The following is a 19,516-nucleotide window of genomic DNA, read 5'->3' on the forward strand; positions in this document are numbered from 1 at the left end:
CTGCAAACAACCACTAAGTTGGAAATTAATAGAAAACAAAGGAAAAAGTAAGAGTAAAAGAATAAGAAAATTGTCAGTCAGAAAAATGATGAGAAAATTCCAAAACATTGATTTGTTTTATAAAAAGTTATTATTTTTTCCTCACAAATGTTTTGGAATTCTCACTCAATTTTATGTTTTTCTTACTCTACGATTTTCTACAGTTTTCTTGCTCTTTGAAATGCTTCTTTGTTTTCTTATCAGGTGAATAGTTTTGGTTCATTTATAGTATAAAAATGAAAAAATTTCTAGCATGATGAAACCAGCAAGATTGAGTTTTGGTTGATGAAGTAAGAGATGATAGTTTGCATGAGGATCAACCATAGCAGCATTTGTAGAAAAAAAGATGCTTTATGAGCTTGGCTTTAGTTCGGCAGCTATGCTCTTGTATAGTCTAGCTATATTAATGTTTTTGGACCTTATTTAAAAAAGAAAAGGCATCAGAAAATCAGTCCAAATATAACAATAGTATTCCATACAGGAACTATTAAGATTTGTAGAGGTAGAAAATGGAATCAGGAGTTAAAAATTGATTGAGTATGATAAAAAGGGGCTATCTTAGCAAGCTTTGCATGAGTCGCTATATGAAAGTGTATAAAGTGCCATGATAGGTTGAGTCTGAAGTGGAAGTGTGATATAAGAGAGATTGAAGTGAGAATGGAAGTGTGATTTAGAGAGATCGTAACGTGGTTTGAACCACTTTAAGAAGAACAAGAAGAAATGAGCACAAGCTAGGGTAAGAAAACAGGTAAAAGTCAAGGATGGAATGTAAGTGGTTAGGGATATTTGGAATATAAGTCACAAAAGTTAACGATCTGAGTAAAAGGTTCAGAAAGACTAAAATTTTAAACTTTTGTGCTAGCATGGCCAGTATACTAGAGCTAAGCCATTCAATTTGATGAGCATTAATGTTACCAATAATAACAATATTGATTAAGGGATAAAGAGAAATGTTTGAATTTATTAGAAGTAACATAAAAAAAAATGATAAAGAAAAAAAGAGAAAAGCGCTAAAAAATAGTAAGAAGATTCGAATCTGATTTCACGGCAAATAAGTGAATTGGTAGGTAAATATATGCTCTGGTTAAGCCTTGTGGCTATTAGAATATTTGCAAATCAAAGGATAATATCTATAGACACTGAGATTGAAAGTTGAAACAAGAAGTTTTGCAAAAGGGAAAGTTCAAAAAATAAAAATTTTATTTTGTAAAGTTTTTTTTGTAGAGTACAGATGTTTGTAAAAAATAGATTAATGCAATTTGGTCACAGTTATGCTTTTTTATGTTAAATATATTTTTTTAGATGCTATATGTGTCATGTTTAAGTTTAATTTTGAGAATTTTATTTATTAAAATTTATTTTTTAAGTTCAAATTTTAAATTTAAATTCAATTTTAACTTTAAACAAAGTTTGTCTCATTTTTAGATGTTTTTAAATTTATATATATATATATATATATATATATATATATATATATATATATATATATATATATATATATATATATATATATATACATATAATTAAATATATTGCAATATATTTGTTTTTTAATTTTTTTAGTCATTATCTAAACAAAAAACAAAAAATGTTTAATAAAAAAAAAGAGAAATATCTGCATAACCTAAATTAATGTAAATATAAAAAAAATGATTTGCAGATTATTTTTTTTTGCAGAATATTTTTCGGATTTTTAAAAAATTACCTGGATGATTATTGGATAGTGCATGCCATTGTAAGCAATAAGCTATGCAGATTACTTATTCCTGTTAATCAGACCAAATTTATAACAAATTGTTCTTCATGTGATCATAACAATGTTCATCAAAAGTATTTTTATCCTATACTAAGCATATATTTTACTCACATTGATCATGTGCAACATTGTTAAAATGCTGATGCTTTCCAACGTTAATGAAATCAGCTTTTCTGATGGCACCACATAGTTCTTCCAGTCAGATTTTTGAAGACAGTTTTTCTAGCATTTGCCATAAAAAGTAAGTCCTGCAATTCAGCAGGATATATAGCAGATTGTACTTGATTACATGTTACCAGTAGCATGGTGATTACATTTACTAGCTGGAAGTCATTAATAGTGCATTTAATAATCCCATTATTGAGCCAATCGTAACTCATTAATAATGTCAATAAATAATTTCCATTTATTATCAAAACTTTTTTCATAGTTAATGAATTTAATCATTTTCTTATATTGTTAATTGAAAATTGTTTTATTAAAATGTGTAATATTAGTTTAAGTCTAAATAAGTTATGAAATAATTGAAAGATCTTTAAGAAATTTCTTATATTATTATTTGTTTATTTATTTTTAGAATCAGGTTTGTGATTCAAGTTCAAAAGGTTGGCAATCAGCAAGGTATTATAAGTTTATAAAGTATTTTTTCTTATCAAGAAATTAATGTAACAAATAATTAAAAAAATAATAATAATAAAAAAGAAAAAGGAAGTTCAAAAACAATATTTTTTATTTACAGATTTTGTGTATATCCTCAAGAAATAGTTTTAATGCTAAACAAAACTGCAAGGATAAAAAAAATACAAATTCTTTCTCATCACTGCAACATAGGTATGTATATTTTTCAACATCACTTTATTTTTTCTGACAAAAATGTTTTTATTTTTCTGAACATTTTTTTTTTAACAATTGCAACTAAACTAAAAATTAAAATCTAAATTAGGGGAATGAGTCCCATTAAATAAAGCTAAAAATTTTTAAAGGTTTTAGAAGTTTTAAAAAAAAGCTTATAATTTTTAATTATATTTATTTATTATAAAATACTTTTATTTAGTTAAAATAGTCTTATAATTCTCCAAACAACTAATGAGTTTTTTATTAAGTTATTTAAAGTTTTTAAAGTATACTATATAATATAAATAATATATACTATTAAAAGAAATATCTAATTTTATTATATTTAGTTTTCCCACATTTGGTTTTACTAAATTTTATTGTATTAGAGATTAAATATTCTATATTTAAATAAACATATGTATTAAACACATATAAATGTTCTACATTTTGCAATGTTAGATATAATATTCTACACTTATTCTACACTTTGTAGCGTTAGAGAAATAAAATATTCAAGTTGTTTCTATTAATTTTTGTTTTATTTTATTTCATTCTAGTTTTTAAAATGTTTTTAATCATTTATTTACAAGCAAGCAAAATTGAAATATTTGTTGGTTCACCAAGTAACTTTGATAGAAACTCTGAGAAAATGTTAACAGCTTGCAAGTTTGATAGACTAGGGTAAAGTAACTATGGTAACTATGACTAGGGTAAAGTATGGCACTTTCATTCTTTTTATCAATTTTTTTATTTTATAACTTTTTTTTATTCATCTATTTTTGCTGATCATTAGATATGTTATTATGTCTTCAAATAAAGATTCAGGTTTTAAGGTATTCTTTTTTACTAATTTGCACTTGCTTATTCAATTCTTTTTTAATCTCATCTAACTCTATTACATACTTGTTTCTCTAGTATACATAATCTTATTGTTTACTTGCTTATCGTTTTGGTTTTAGGCTCGTGAATTAAAATCTGTACATGTCACAGCTGAATGTTTGCTTGTTAAATTTATTATACATGAACATTACATTAATCAGTTGAACATTTTTAATCAGGTGATTTTTTTTTTTTTGAATTATTACAATCTTTTTTCAAAAACAGAGTAATTTGTTAGATTGGTGTTATAATTTTGTTGTAGCTGATTAAATTGTTTTTATAAGTTTAGTGAAGCTGATTAACTTTTCAAGATTAAATTTTTTTTAAATTCAATTATAATGGTATAGGTATCTATAATTGGAATTAATATTATTGGAGAAATTATAGGAGATGAAAGTTTGAATACTAAATATAAAGTAGGTCTGTTTTATTTTATTTATAAAAGATTTTGAAAACATTTATAAAAGAAAACTTTAGTATTTTCTAAATTGAGATTTTAAACTTTTAAAAATTATTCAAGATAAAAAGTTGAAGTATTTTGAAAATAAATCAACTTTTTATTACTCAACATTAAATTTACTGTCAAGTTAAAATCTTTTGATAAGTAATATTCAGTTGCTGCTTGACCACATGGAAATGAGAATAATCTGCTTGATCACATGGAAATGAGACTTTAAAGTAAGATTAAACATCTCATTTTTATATCATCTCATGTTTTTACTCAAGTGAAAAGTTCTTATTTAAAAATAAGCTTTCTTGTTAAGTTAACATATTTGTCAAGTTAACATATTCTTCTTGTTAACATATTTGGGCGAGTTTTGGGCACCATACAAATTCAAAAGTTGAGGACTTTTTTTATTGACAAATATTGTTTTTTTTTTGTTTTTTTTTTCAATATCAATAATCAATAGATAATTTTTTAAAAATTAAAATAAGTATTTTATGTTTTGGCAAAAAAATTCAATTCTAATATTTAATTAAAAAATATTGTTTTTTTTTTGTTTTTTTTGTTGCAGAAAAATGCTTTTATTTAGCAATGTTTCCATCAATGTATCCTTACAACACACATCATCGTAGGAAATTAATTGGGGAGACAAGGATACTCCCTCCCAAATTAATTTCCTAGTATATCTCCTGATTAATAATGTGCATACAAAAAATATAACATCAATTTTATTCTTACAAAGTTGTTATTTCACTTTAGATAAAAATAATAGTTTTAAAGAGTTTAAAGTTCCAAACCAGTTTAGCTACAGATTAATAGTTTTATGTCTTTTTTGTAGCTTAAGGTTTTTATTAGTTTACAATTTTAATATTTTTTAGAAGCAACATTTTTCAGTTGACTTTTCAGTTAAACTTTGTTCATTAAAACTACAGTCAATCTTTTTGATTTCATCCCTGATATACTTGGTGTTTTCTTTGTTTAATTATTTTTTAGCTCAATCTGATTATGTTGTCAATCAATAGATAATTTTTTAAAAATTAAAATAAGTATTTTATATTTTGGCAAACAAATTCAATTCTAAAATTTAATACAATTTTTTTAACAACTAAGTTCATTGGATTTCTTTTAACAGTTTAGTTTTCAGTTTATTAATTTAATATTACAGTATATTTAATTTTTTTAAGATTTTAAATAAATTTATTCAATAAATTTATTCAATAGAAAAAAGATTTAATGCAGTCAGAACATTTTCAAAATACTGAAGATTTTTTAATTACACAAGTTTTAAATAAAGCAGATACTGACATAATTCATAGACAAAGTGATCAAGTCACACATGTATATTTGCCAGGTATGTTTTGTTATGCAAATATATTTTATTGTTATGTTATGCAAATATATTTTAAATTTATAAATCTGTAAAATAATAAATATCAAAAAATATTTTATTAAATAATCTTAATTAATTTCTTCTATTAATTTTATAAAGTATATTGATTTTTGATTTTCTGTGATTTAGTAAATTGTGATAAATACAACATGTTTATTAAAGATTATCAGATTATTTTTATTAATAAATATTTTATAACAATGTTTTATTATTTCGTTTTATTATTGTAGATAAAATAATTTTTTATTTGTATTTTTCAGATTTTTTCAAAAACTCATCTAATATTATTTTACCTTCTTTGAACTTGATTGAGAAAAAAGACGAATCTTTACAATCTTCAAAATATCCTCTCCAATCCACAGAGCTACCTAATATTTATAAAAATAATGTAATGTTTTTTATGTTTGTTTTTTTTATTCTATTTTAATTTTTTTTAATCATTTTATTCCACCTTTTTCTTCAAAATTTATTAAAAAATTTTTTTTTAAGTTTTAAATTCTTTTATTCAGTTTATTGTAAGTAAGAGTGAGTCATCGTTCGAAAAGTAAGTTGTTTAATTTTTTTTTTTTTTACCTGTTTTCATTTAATAAAATAAAATCTAATGCACTTTTTAATTTACACATATTTAATTTAGTTTTTTCTGCATATTTAAATCTGCACAATACTAATATATTTTGCAGATGTTAATTATTAAATCCTATAAAATTCTAAATCCTATAAGTCTATAAATAGTCTATAAATAAATTTTGTATCAAATATGAAACAACACCAGTTGTAACTGGTAACCTCTGTCATCCTGATTCAGACTGCCTTCTGAAGGTGCACATTCATGGCGTTGTATTTTAAGTGTCTCTCTCACTTTTCTGTGAAAATTATTAACCTCTACTTTTAAAGTATTTTATTGTTCCATGCAAAATTACAATAATAATTGTAATTTGAATGCTCTGTACTGCTGAATAATCCCATTTTCCTTTTTTTTTGATAATGGTAAATATGAGATAAGATTTTGAATTTTGTTTCACTGATGTAACATTTTTTGCAGGAGCATTCAAGTTTTTACACACCTGGATAAAAATTAAAAGAAAGAGGAGGTTTAATTTTTGTGGTAAGTATGTGTTGTAAATTTTTTGGTGATATAAAGACTGGCGTGTAACTTTTTTTTTTTTAAACTTTTCTTAACTTTAGACTAATTCCTGGAATCCACGGTAAAAATACAGTATTTTTTGACGAAATGGATAGATGTTGAGTCTCAATATTTTGTTTTTTATTATGTAAATTTTCTTTAGTGGTTTTTTGCATGGAACAATAAAAATACTTTAAAAGTAGAGGCCTATAATTTCAACAGAAAAGTGAGGGAGGCACTTGAAATACAACACCATGAATGTGCACCTTCAGTTGGCAATCTGAATCAGGATGACAGAGGTTATGCTACAACTTCCTTTTGAAAACCTGTTTTGATATTTGAATCAAAAGAAACTATTGCATTGATTTGTTTTTGTTATGTTTTTAACGGGTTTTTTATATTTATAATATACTTGATAATGAGGGTATCTATACTACCTTTAAATATTGTAATATAAATCAATTTAAAAATAAAGAGTTTCATCCACAGTAGAAATTTTTATTTAGTTATATAAATTAAACTCTTGAAAGATATCTTTTAACATTTTATTTGTTTTGTTTTATGTTTTTTGTTACAATGACAAAAACTTTTATGCATATCATCAAAAATATGTTTAAGCTAAGCAGTTTAAAAATACAATTTACTTTTCTTTTTTTCTTTAGAAAACTCAATTTAAACAATTTTATTCATGATGTGGGGATCGATGCAGGTAACAGAATATACAAAATACAATGTATACTTTTTTTAAGAACAACATTTCACATGAAAATATAGTACACCCTAATTTGAGCCCCACAGGGGTAATTTGATTTTTATGAAAGGGAACTTATAATATGCAGTTTTGTTTTGTGTTATGTGCAAATTTAAGTAGTTATTTTTAATTATATTTATCAGATGATAAATTTAATATCCCATCCTTTTATCAAACAAAACAATTTTTTGTGTGTGTGTGTGTGTCTATATATATATATATATATATATATATATATATATATATATATATATATATATATATATATATATATATATATATATATACACAAAACCTTAGTGTGTATATATATATATATATATATACACACTAAGGTTTTTAGAGAGAAACGTAATTCCACTTCAATTTAATGATAATATGATTGAATTAAACGCAACAAACAACATTCGCATAAGTCAATGACACACTTTCGAAGAAACCAACAAGTAGTTCACATTAGAAAAGAGTTTATAGTACCTTGAATGTCTTCCTCCAGCTTTGAGGATAGTTTCTATTATTCGAGGCATAGAAGCAACAAGAGAGTCACAGTAATCAGGCTCTTTTTTTTGGGACCACGCTTCCAGTATAGCCTCCTTCAAAGTTGTTGCCAATGTCGAGTTTGCTTTTGCCGCTTCTGCTTTAAATTTTACCCAGTAATTTTCAATTTGGTTTAAATCCGGGAACGAGCCAGGCCACGAAGCAATAACATTGATGGAATTCTCTTGAAACCATGTCTTGACAATCTTTGCCCAATGACATGGCGCGCCATCATGCATAAAGATGTTACAGTTGCGAGTTCTGAGCCAAATAGGAACATTTTCCTTTATTATTTGCAAATAATTAACAGTTTTGATAGTTTCACCTGGCGGCATGAGATGGATTCCCGCTCGACCTCTGGCAGTAATTGCTCCCCAAATCATAATTGCAGGGCAATGTTTCACCGCTGGAGCAACATAACATTGCGTTATGTTGCTCCAGCGATTGTAGCATGTGTTTGGTGGCCATTGAACATTCACTTTATGCGTAGCAAATTGTTTCACCTGCGATTCATCTGAGAACATGACATGTCCCCACATTGCCACTGTCCAACTTTTATGTGCTTTACAAAATTTGAGGCAGTCATGAATATTTTTCTGAGATAGTCGTGGTTTTAATGCAGCGCGATAGGATCGAAGACTGAAATTGTCTACAAGGCGTCGCTGAATGGTGCGAGAGCTCACATTCACATCAGGAGGCAGTTCATTGAGAAGTTGTGAAGATGATGCCAGTGGGTCCTTCGTGGCTGCACGGCGGATCATAGCATCAGTTTTTGATGTGGTACATCTTGTTCTGCCACTGGATCTTCCTGCAGCACTGGTGCCTGTTGATTTGATGTGCTGAATGACGTCGTGAAAAGTTGTCTTAGGCATTTGTAAACATGCAGCAATCACACTTTCAGACTTCTTGTCTTCCATTAAAAGTTGTCTTTTAGCACATTTTCCAGGTGATGTTGTCATTATAGTCAAATGCAAATAGCAATTCACAGCCACGCATGCATTGGTATATATAATATATAGTACAACTGTTTTGATTGGCTGATAACTAGCCAATCACGCAAGCAAAGCGTGATGGTGAAATTCCGAGGAAAGCGCCTACACTACAATGTACATACTGTATACATAGATAAACAATGCGTGATCGGATCTTTTTGGCCAGCACTGTATATATATATATATATATATATATATATATATATATATATATAGATATAGTTCTATAGATTGTTGCATTTGGGAAGCACGGAAGGAAAAAAATGATTCTTACGCCAACATATACGTCACTTTTAATTACTTTTAACTTTTGTATAAAATAAAAATAAAATAATTTTAAGTAAAAATTATTTTATTTTTATTTTATAAACAAAAATTTTAAATATAATTTGGTACAAATAATTTGGTAAATTATTTGTACCAAATTATATTTAAAAGATATTAACTGTTTAGTTCATCCATTTAGTACTTTTGCTTTTTTTCACCCTTTTTGTTTATGAAGTAAGCATTACTTACAAAGCATTTCTGCCATTGCACTACTACTATATATTAAATTAAATATGTGTAGATTACTAAATGAGTTTTGAGTGGATCTTTTAACTTTAGATTAGTACTCACCAATGGTTTAGCAAAAAATTTTAAATGCCAATTACTATTATAACATTTATTACAGTTTATTAATATAAATAATGTAAATAAATAATAATCTTGTATTTTTAAATCTCTTCTAAATATTTTTGGACTAAAAATCCTTAGACAAAAGTCTAAAATCATTAAAAAAAAAAAAAAGTTTCATGTATATGAAACCTTAAGCACGTTTATAACCTTTTTTAAATGATTCCCTTTAAAAAGTAATGTTACAAATGAAGAACAAAGCTTTTATAAGAAAAACTATTGTCAACTGATCATGTTGCAAATAATGCCATATTTCAAAATAATTCAATTTAGTGGTAACAATAATTTAAGCTTTGTGATTTTATCAAATTTATGAAAAATTAACAAAGCAACTCCAGTTGGTTTTTCTTTATCTGTATTTTTTCATGCTTGACTATTTGGTGAGGTTTGTATGCATTATTTGTTTTAACTTTATTTATTATTCATTTTATTAAAAATATATATAATATACTTTTAATAAAATAAATAATAAATAGTATATTTAATAATTATATTGTTATATTTTAAAACATAGCAAGACTTTTAAATCTTGCAATGCTAGTCAACTGTAGATGACTAGCTGTATTAATTATGTTTGTCTAGTTTTGGTATTTTAAAATTTATTTCTCATTTAAAAATTTATGTTAAAATTTTGAACTTTTTTATCTGGTATTCAGTTTTATTTGATTGGAATATTGTTAAAAATAGTTGTCACAGTATTTTATTTGTTTTTAACAAAATAACCTGTGTCCTAATTTGGTGGTAAACATAATGGCTCTGAGTGGTAAAATATTTTATCAAACCCTTATTTAAATTTAAACTTTTTAGTAATGTTGCCTCTGATTCTTAAAATTACTGAAGCTAAACCTAAATGGTTCCATTGTTCTTTATAAGATGTTTTATTGGGTGGAAAATTTTGTAGCTCTTTATAAAATGTTTTTGATTTTTTTGATGTCATTCTTTAAATGTGGATTTAATACAGATATTGAAAGTTCTATATGAGGTTTAATATATGAACTGATATCAAATCGTACTTTTAGTCTGATCTTAAGCAAGATTTACTTACTTGATTTTTTTGTTTTGAATTATTAGAAATTTGGATGCCAAAATTACAGTCACAATAAGTTGTTCCTTATTCACAGGTTTTTTAAATAGTATTTTTGATTTAGATTCCCATGGCCAAGATGCATAGTTTTGCATTTGTTTTTGTTAATAGCCATTTGCCATTTAGATATCTGCTCAGTATCAGATTGATGTCCACTCAGTATAGGTTGTGTTGCTCATTTTTATTATTTCTGATCAGTAGCTGTGTGTTGTCTGTGTATAATTTTAAGATTGATTTTAATTTACTAGCAAGATTGCTTATAAATATTATTAACAAAATAAATCAAAAAACAGACTTCTAGGATTCTCCACTTGTAATAAATACACAATTGTGTTTGGTTTCTCTCATGAGCACTTTTTGTTTTCTATTAGAAAACAATGAATCGATCCTAAAATTTGATCAGAAATATCCAAGATTTCTTGGACACAACTTTTGCCACATATTCCATATTTTCAAGTAAATTTAAAGTACAAGATTTATTTTAGATAGAATTAATGATTTTAGATCAATTTTTAATAATAATAATAATAATAATAAATAAAATATTGACAGTTTATATTATTATTAAACTAGATTCATGTTTACCTAACCTTAATAATAATAATAATAATTGAAATATTGAGAGTTTATATTATTATTAAACTAGATTCGTGTTTACCTAACCTTAATAATAATAATAATAATTGAAATATTGACAGTTTATATTATTATTAAAGATTCATGTTTACCTAACCTTAATAATAATAATAATAATTGAAATATTGACAGTTTATATTATTATTAAACTAGATTCATGTTTACCTAACCTTAATAATAATAATAATAATTGAAATATTGACAGTTTATATTATTATTAAACTAGATTCGTGTTTACCTAACCTTAATAATAATAATAATAATTGAAATATTGACAGTTTATATTATTATTAAAGATTCATGTTTACCTAACCTTAATAATAATAATAATAATTGAAATATTGACAGTTTATATTATTATTAAAGATTCATGTTTACCTAACCTTAATAATAATAATAATAATTGAAATATTGACAGTTTATATTATTATTAAAGATTCATGTTTACCTAACCTTAATAATAATAATAATAATTGAAATATTGACAGTTTATATTATTATTAAAGATTCATGTTTACCTAACCTTAATAATAATAATAATAATTGAAATATTGACAGTTTATATTATTATTAAACTAGATTCATGTTTACCTAACCTTAATAATAATAATAATAATTGAAATATTGACAGTTTATATTATTATTAAACTAGATTCGTGTTTACCTAACCTTAATAATAATAATAATAATTGAAATATTGACAGTTTATATTATTATTAAAGATTCATGTTTACCTAACCTTAATAATAATAATAATAATTGAAATATTGACAGTTTATATTATTATTAAAGATTCATGTTTACCTAACCTTAATAATAATAATAATAATTGAAATATTGACAGTTTATATTATTATTAAAGATTCATGTTTACCTAACCTTAATAATAATAATAATAATTGAAATATTGACAGTTTATATTATTATTAAAGATTCATGTTTACGTAACCTTAACGAAAAAGAAGAAAGAGAGTCATCTACCATAATCGATGTTTTTGGCATGAGCATGGTACATTTTTAAATTTTAGATTTAATTGTTAGTGTTGTGTGTTTTAAAGATAAAAAAAAATTTAAAGAATAAAGTTTTTTTAAAGGCGCAGAAGTTGTTTTCAAAATCATGGAAACATCGTCTGGAACTTGTAACTAAACTTCGTGCAGAAATTGCTTCAACTACTGATCATAGTATATCAGTTGACAAAGCTTGTGCCATTTCTTGTGTTTTATTTAAAGTTCTTCAGGATCAGGTGTTTGTGGTAAGAATCTATCTTTTTAGTGACAAGTATTTACCAGATAGAATAGATATTTACATGTTTAGCATCTAACTGTGTTTGTTTAAATATATTTTTTAATTTTGTTGTAAAATAATATTTTCTAACTGAGAGGAAACATTGGAAGAGAAGTTAATTATACACCAAAATTATATCAACACATAAAAATTATATCAACACACCAAAATTATATCAACACATAAAAATTATATCAGCACACAAAAATTATATCAACACATAAAAATTATATCAGCACACAAAAATTATATCAATGCACAAAAATTATATCAATACACAAAAATTATATCAACAAGTTAAAAAAAAATATTAACCCCAAAAAGTTATATCAACACGCAAAATTTGTTTCAATACACAAAATTTATGTAATAGTTGTAATAGTGTCAAGGTTGCATTTTTTAGAAGTGGCAAGCATTTGTTTTAGATGGGGAAAAATATAAAATATAAAAAAATATTAAAAAAATGCTTCTCTTCTGAAATTTTTTTGCTTTAAACAACTTTCATTGACAGTATTTATTCCAAATGTCTAAAAAAATCTTAGAATTGAAGTATGTAGTAATGTGAATGACACATATTTAGACATGGGTTGGAATCTCTTGTCTGACCATAATGTTAAGTTCATTTTTTGTCTCAGTTTGTTAGACTCCTTCATAACACTTACTCTCTTCTCCACTATTCAATGTTAGAAATAAATAATTGTCTAGCTTCAGCTAATAATAGATGAAAATATAAAAGTTAATAAAAAGATATATATCTTTATGTTTAATGATTCTGAGCAGTCTAGTGTTTGCAAATGTATAACATTTTACATAAAATAAATAGGAAGTTTAGACCAAACTAAATCTTGGACTATTTAAGTTCAAAGATAAAGCTTTTTTTCAAAAAAGTATTTCTTTTTTTCTATATAGCAACTTAACAAGTGATATTACAGCCACAAACATATCATATGAACATACTGTATGAACTTATCACACAAACATACCACACAGACTCATTAAGTGAATGAAACTTCATAACGAAGGTGAAATCTCAGAAGGGTTGATAGTTGTTTTTCTACTTTGATATGCCAGACATATTATATTCTAAATATAGACACGTATCACCAAATATGAAATGTTACCAAATATGAAATGTTTTTTGAAATATAAACTTTAAAAAAAATTTAATTTTTTTTACTTTTTGTTATTTTCTGAAGGTTTTTAATGAAGGACTTAATTTGCTAAAAGACTTTCTTTTAAATATTCCTCATAAAAGGTACTTTTATGTTTTCATTATTTTATTACATTGACATTTTTTAAAATCTTTTTGCAGAATCTTATAAATTCTAATGTTTAATGTGTTTTTGTCTGATGATATTTCAAATGATTAATTTTTTTTTAATTTTTTAGTTTGGGAAGAGGAGAAACTTCTGTTGTTGCTGAAAAAGTAATCAACTTATTTATTTTAAACTTAAATAAATTTATTTAATAATAGTTATAGTAGGAATAATAATAACAATAATGATATTAAGAATGTGTATTTAAATTCTTTAGTTGTTAAAACTTCTGTGAATTAAAGAATTTAATTTGTATTAATAGTTATTGTCAATAATCTTGAAGCGTACTGGTGATTCAAATTCTAGATTGCGGGTGGCAATATCTGATGCAATTATGGAAATTTCATTGTTTCCAGTTTTTAAAGTAAGATATATATAAATAAATTCATAATTTGTTATTATTTCCATTTCAAATCGTGTCATTGAAAACTTGTTCTTACATGTAAATGTTTCAACCTTATTCTTAAATTCTTACAACCATATATGTAGTGTAAATGTTTTTTGTGTTGTGTTTATGTCTATATATACAGGGGCTGTTCCAGACCCTTTTTTGACAATGTTGAATGTATTTATGGGACATTTGGGCACCACCCAAATTCCAATAATATTTCTGGAAATTCAAAAAATGGATTAAAAGTCTAAATACAAATGAGTTTTAACTAAATCTAAGCAATCTAATTTTAAAAGTTCATTTTATTGAAATATGTGCCTGCAAAAGTATCAGCACTAAAATAATAAAGTTCCAGTACTTTTGTAGGCTTTAATTTAATTTAAGTTTTTTTAATTAAAAAGATTGTTTTGAATAAATTTTAAAAATGACAAACCAAAAATATACAAGCTTAGCAGTTCAATTGGATATAGGAAAATCAACAGTTGTGGATATATATAAAAGATCTAAGGAAAGAAATAACAATAGAAAGTCAGGAATGTCTCGAATTACATCTGAAAGACAAGATAAAATTTTAATTCAGACCGCAAAAAATGATCCACGCTAAAATGCTGTCTTGTTATATGCTGAAATAAAAGAATTTTATAATGTAAAATGTAGTGGTGACACAACCAAGCTTTGTTTGAGGTCTGCAAATCTATTTGGAAGATGTCCTGCAAAGAAACCTTTTATTTCTATAAAAAAAAGCACACTTAAGATTTGCTAATGAATATTTGAATTAGGCAAAAGAATAATGGCCAAAAGTACTTTTTGAGTGATAAGTTTATGTTATTTGAATCTGATTGTATTAGATATGTTCGTCAACTAAAAGGCCAAAGAAATGATCCTAAATACCAGCTACCAACAGTAAAGCACAGAGGTGGAAATGCTATAGTCTGGGGTTGCTCCAATAAAGATTTTATCGGTTCAATCCATTTCATTGATGGCATAATACACAAAAATATGTCCAAAGATATCATTAAGGATGTTATGCTACCACATGCTAAAGACAAATTGCCTCAAGGATAGATTTTCAGCAGGACAATGACCCAAAGCACACTTCAACCCTTGTTAAAGACTTTTTCAACACCAAAAAAGTTTTATTAATGGAATGGTCTTCACAAAGTCATGATCTTAATCCTATTATACGTCTATGGGAACACCTCAACAAAGGTCATTTCATTGATTTTAGGTCGAAAACCAACAAGTTTTTTTTTTCAACATCTTTACTTTCAATAAGACTGCAAGCAACCACTATTAGAGTTAAAAGTTACTGGAAGAGAAAATTTTAATTTAATGTTATTTATTTAAAATTCTGAAACAAGGATGGGAAAAAATTGACATTAATTTGATTATGAAGCTGGTGGAATGCTTTGTTGCTGTCAAGCAGTAATTAATGCAAAGGGTTACATGACGAAGTATTTAAGCAATTTACTTTGAATTACAACGTTTTCAATTTTAAAAATGTTTTTTAAAAAAATTGACTTTAAGCATTTTTTTCTGCCCAGATACTTTTGCATGCATATATTTCAATAAAATGAACTTTTAAAATTAGATTGCTTAGCATTAGTAAAAATTCATTTGTTTTTAGATTTGTAATCAATTTTTTAACATTCCAGTAAAAGTTTGAAAAAAATTGGACTTTTTATTCAAAAGTTATCTCAAGTTATGCACTTGTCCTGTTACTTTAGCATGCTACTATATATATATAGGCCCAAGAAAGTCATGCATTCACACGCTTTGTTTGTCCATGCATAAAATAATTTTTTAGATAAACTAAATGTGGCAATAATTTGCAGCAAAGCTGAACTAATAAAATAAAAAAAAGAAGCAATTTCTGACCAAAAAATAAAATTTAAATTAAATTTAAAATGTTAAAAAAACAAATTTAAAAAATATATATATTTTGGGTAAGAAAAAAAAAATTACAAAATATTTATACTGTCTTTTTCACAGCTGTTGTTATTTTTAACTACGAAATTTGATAAAAGTCAAGGGAAAAAAAGCTATAAGTCATAAAAATTTAATGACAATAAAAAAACTTAATATGTTATTTGTTCACAAATTGCATCAGTCAGTATATTAGTAAAACTAACTCAATATTTATGCTTCTATGAAAAATTTAATTAAATTTTTATTTATTTTTTACTAAAGTTTTTGCTATATTTGACATTAATAATAATAATAATTGACAATAATAATAATTTTTTCCATTTAACCCTGTGTTTCATCAACAAAGATTCATCAGAAATGAATGATCAAATTAATAAAACTTCAATTTATACCAAAAATTAAGTTACAGGAAGTTGCAAATGTCTTAACTACTGTAAATTTTCACACATTTGTGGAATATGCTGATACTATTATAAAAGAAATTCTTTAGAATTCTTTTTATAATAGCGTCAGCATATTATAATTATTTTTATAGTTTTTTAGGAGAAATTTATTTTCATGCTTGCATTTAGAAATCAATTTCGATTTTTTGTTTAATAAACTAATAATAAAATTCTAATAATAAAATTCTTGGTTTGCATGTGTAATAATTTCATATTTTTCTTGTAAGCATAGTATGCATTTTTTGGAAATATTGTAATATGCAGGTGCTGTTTTAAGAATGGACCAATTCAGTATAAAATCATCAATATTTTTATCTTTTAATTCCCATATATATTTTGACTGCATGGTGTCTTTTAAATACTTTTTATTTTTAAAGGATTGCTTATGATTGGCAAAATGTTTTTTTCATTTACCCTCTGTTATGCCAATATATTGTTTATCAGGTACATTCTTAGAGGAATTAACACATTTATATGCCACATTTTTGGATAAACATATTCCACTCATTGGACAATTGTTTTTTTGTTTACAATTACAATTTTCTGTAGTTTTTTCATTTAGGATTTCTTTTTTGTTTAACAAAGCAATATTGTGACCTTTTTAATTCTTTCCATATTTTTTGTGCAACTGTAGCTAACTTTAATTGTATTTCGATTAAAAATTTTATGTATTTCGATTAAAAATTTTATCTAATTTATTAGAGGGCGGTAATGCTTATCGACTAATTTTAAAAACACTTTTCTTATGTTAGTGGAAACATTTTTGCTATATGGGGGGTTGAATTTAACTACATTTCTAGTTCTATTTCGCTTTTTTGTATTCTTTTTTGCAGGGTCAAATTTTAGTTTTTCAAAACCACTTTTTTTATCTTCAAATATTTGTTTAGAGGAATTGAATACATTTTCATTAGAGGAGTTTTGGTTTAGCCTGTTATTAATTGAAATCGGGATTCGTTTTAGAATTTGGGGTGGATGATTTGAGTTAATATTAATATACAATAATTCATCGTTTGGTTTTTTGAAAGGCTTATATGAATTTTCAGAGAGGTTAAATGTGATGTCAAGAAAGTTTACAATTTTTAAATTTATGCTTATTTCTATTTGAAAGCCAATATTTAAAAAAAGTTTTTATATTTTTTCTAATTTTATTGAGCTGTAGACCAGATTTTTTACGCATTACTATTAAACCGTCGTTGCGACAAAGGTCTAAATCATATTGATTTTTTTATCATCCTTAAAACAGCACCTGCATATAACAATATTTCCAAAAAATGCATACTATGCCAACAATCAAAATTTAAAATTATTACACATGCACAGCAAGAATGTTTATTAAACAAAAAATTGGAATTGATTACTAATGCAGACACGAAAATAAGTTTCTCCTAAAAAACTATAAAAATAAGTGAGCTCAAATAATAATTACATTACTCCCCTTTTTTATAAAAAATATAAAAAATAAAGAATATTTTTTAAAAAAAGCAAAAGTAATCAATTCTAAAGAATTCTTTTTATAATAGTGTCAGTATATTCCACAAATGTGTGAAAATTTAAAGTAGTTGACATTTGCGACTTAATTTTTTGTATAAATTGAAGTTTTATTAATTTGGTCATTCATTTCTGATGAGTCTATTGATGAAACACAGTGTTAAAAGAAAAAAAGTTTTAATTGATGAAGCACAGTGTTAAATGAAAAAAAAAGTTTGTTAAGTGATTTTCTACTACTTTATGTATTTCGTCCTTTAAAATATCCCATAAATTCTCAATTGGGTTCATATCTGGTGAATTCCCAGGTCATTTGAGTATAGAAAATTCATTCTCTAGGAGTCATGCCTTTAACAACTTGCCTGTATGACTTGGAGCACTATCCTGTTGAAAGATATAGTCCTTATCAGTAAACCAATCATGGATTTGAGGAACCAGACATTTCTCTAACACTATACTTTCTGTGGTTCATCATTCCCTCCACGATATGTAGACAACTTGTTCCATCGATAAATATTGCTCCCCATACCATGATTTTTGTAGGAAACTTCAATGTTTTCTTAAGACACTCAGCCTTGAACTCTTCTCCAGGCCTTCTTCTGACTGTCTGTACCCTATCATCCAACACAGCAATTGTTGACTCATCTGAGAATACAACCTGAAATAAAAAAATGACTGATAAGTATCTCAAAAATCATAGTAAAAAAATTACATTTATAGTCATGTTTAACACCTACTGATATTAGTCAGAAAACATGATGGGACTGAATAAAATCATATAATACAAAAATATAAACTGAATAAAATCTTATAATAGGTCTAATAGAAAGCTAAATTAATGATTACCTTGAACCAATTGTCTTCCGTCCAACTTTCATGCTCAACAGCCCAATCATGCCTGGCATGCTTCATTTTGTCCGTGAGTCATGCTTTTTTCCTTGGTCTGTATACCTTCATTCCCTTCTCCAACAAGTGATTATTCACTATTTTAAGGCTTACATTAATGCCCTGACTTGCTAATTCCACAGATATCTTTTTGCAAGAACTTCTTCTATCACTGAGGGCCATTACTTTGATTTTTCTCTCAAGTCTAGAGGTAGTTATTCTTTTACGACCACATTTTCCAACTCTTCCAGCTTCAACTTTTCTACCTTCATCCAGTTTTCTTTTCACAGCACTGGCTGTTTGCGTTGAAATCTTTAATTTCTTAGCTTTCTTTTTTTGTTTTAGGCCACAACTCTCTAACAAAACACAGATTTGTCCTTTTTTTCTAGCACTTATGACTTAGTTCAGAACTGAAACCTAATAATTGTAGAGTCCAAGTACATACCAGGTACAACATACACCACAGAAAGTAAAAAGAAAGTGATGCAAACTCAAATTAATATATTTCAGAATTTATGGGTATATTTTAGCAACAGTGCACTAATATGTCCCTAAAATGAAAAAAACAGATCAAAATGGATTTCATTTAAAAATAAAATAGTCCCTTTACTTTACATATGTATATAATTATAACAAAA

The 19,516-nt window shown here is 25.5% G+C and overlaps 1 protein-coding gene across 6 annotated transcripts in view; it reads left to right on the forward strand.

The window, feature by feature from the left end:
- LOC101235049 (centrosomal protein of 104 kDa) overlaps positions 1-19,516 on the forward strand; it is a 47,442-nt gene that overhangs the window by 495 nt on the left and 27,431 nt on the right. For 3 of the 6 annotated variants that reach the window (XM_065799711.1, XM_065799710.1, XM_065799715.1), the window contains exons 2-16: positions 2,373-2,416; positions 2,535-2,626; positions 3,223-3,313; positions 3,426-3,465; positions 3,592-3,690; positions 3,859-3,927; positions 5,178-5,307; positions 5,607-5,734; positions 5,856-5,890; positions 7,132-7,178; positions 12,077-12,153; positions 12,239-12,397; positions 13,626-13,684; positions 13,819-13,855; positions 14,008-14,109. In XM_065799711.1, the coding sequence (XP_065655783.1) occupies positions 2,373-2,416; positions 2,535-2,626; positions 3,223-3,313; positions 3,426-3,465; positions 3,592-3,690; positions 3,859-3,927; positions 5,178-5,307; positions 5,607-5,734; positions 5,856-5,890; positions 7,132-7,178; positions 12,077-12,153; positions 12,239-12,397; positions 13,626-13,684; positions 13,819-13,855; positions 14,008-14,109 (1,209 nt within the window). Of the gene's footprint in view, positions 1-2,372; positions 2,417-2,534; positions 2,627-3,222; positions 3,348-3,425; positions 3,466-3,591; positions 3,691-3,858; positions 3,928-5,177; positions 5,308-5,606; positions 5,735-5,855; positions 5,891-7,131; positions 7,179-12,076; positions 12,154-12,238; positions 12,398-13,625; positions 13,685-13,818; positions 13,856-14,007; positions 14,110-19,516 lie in introns of those variants that run through there. The other 3 variants (XM_065799712.1, XM_065799714.1, XM_065799713.1) reach the window with 2 other exon arrangements.

This window comes from Hydra vulgaris, chromosome 06, assembly GCF_038396675.1.
Source record: "Hydra vulgaris chromosome 06, alternate assembly HydraT2T_AEP".
NCBI classification, from domain to species: Eukaryota; Metazoa; Cnidaria; class Hydrozoa; order Anthoathecata; family Hydridae; genus Hydra; species Hydra vulgaris.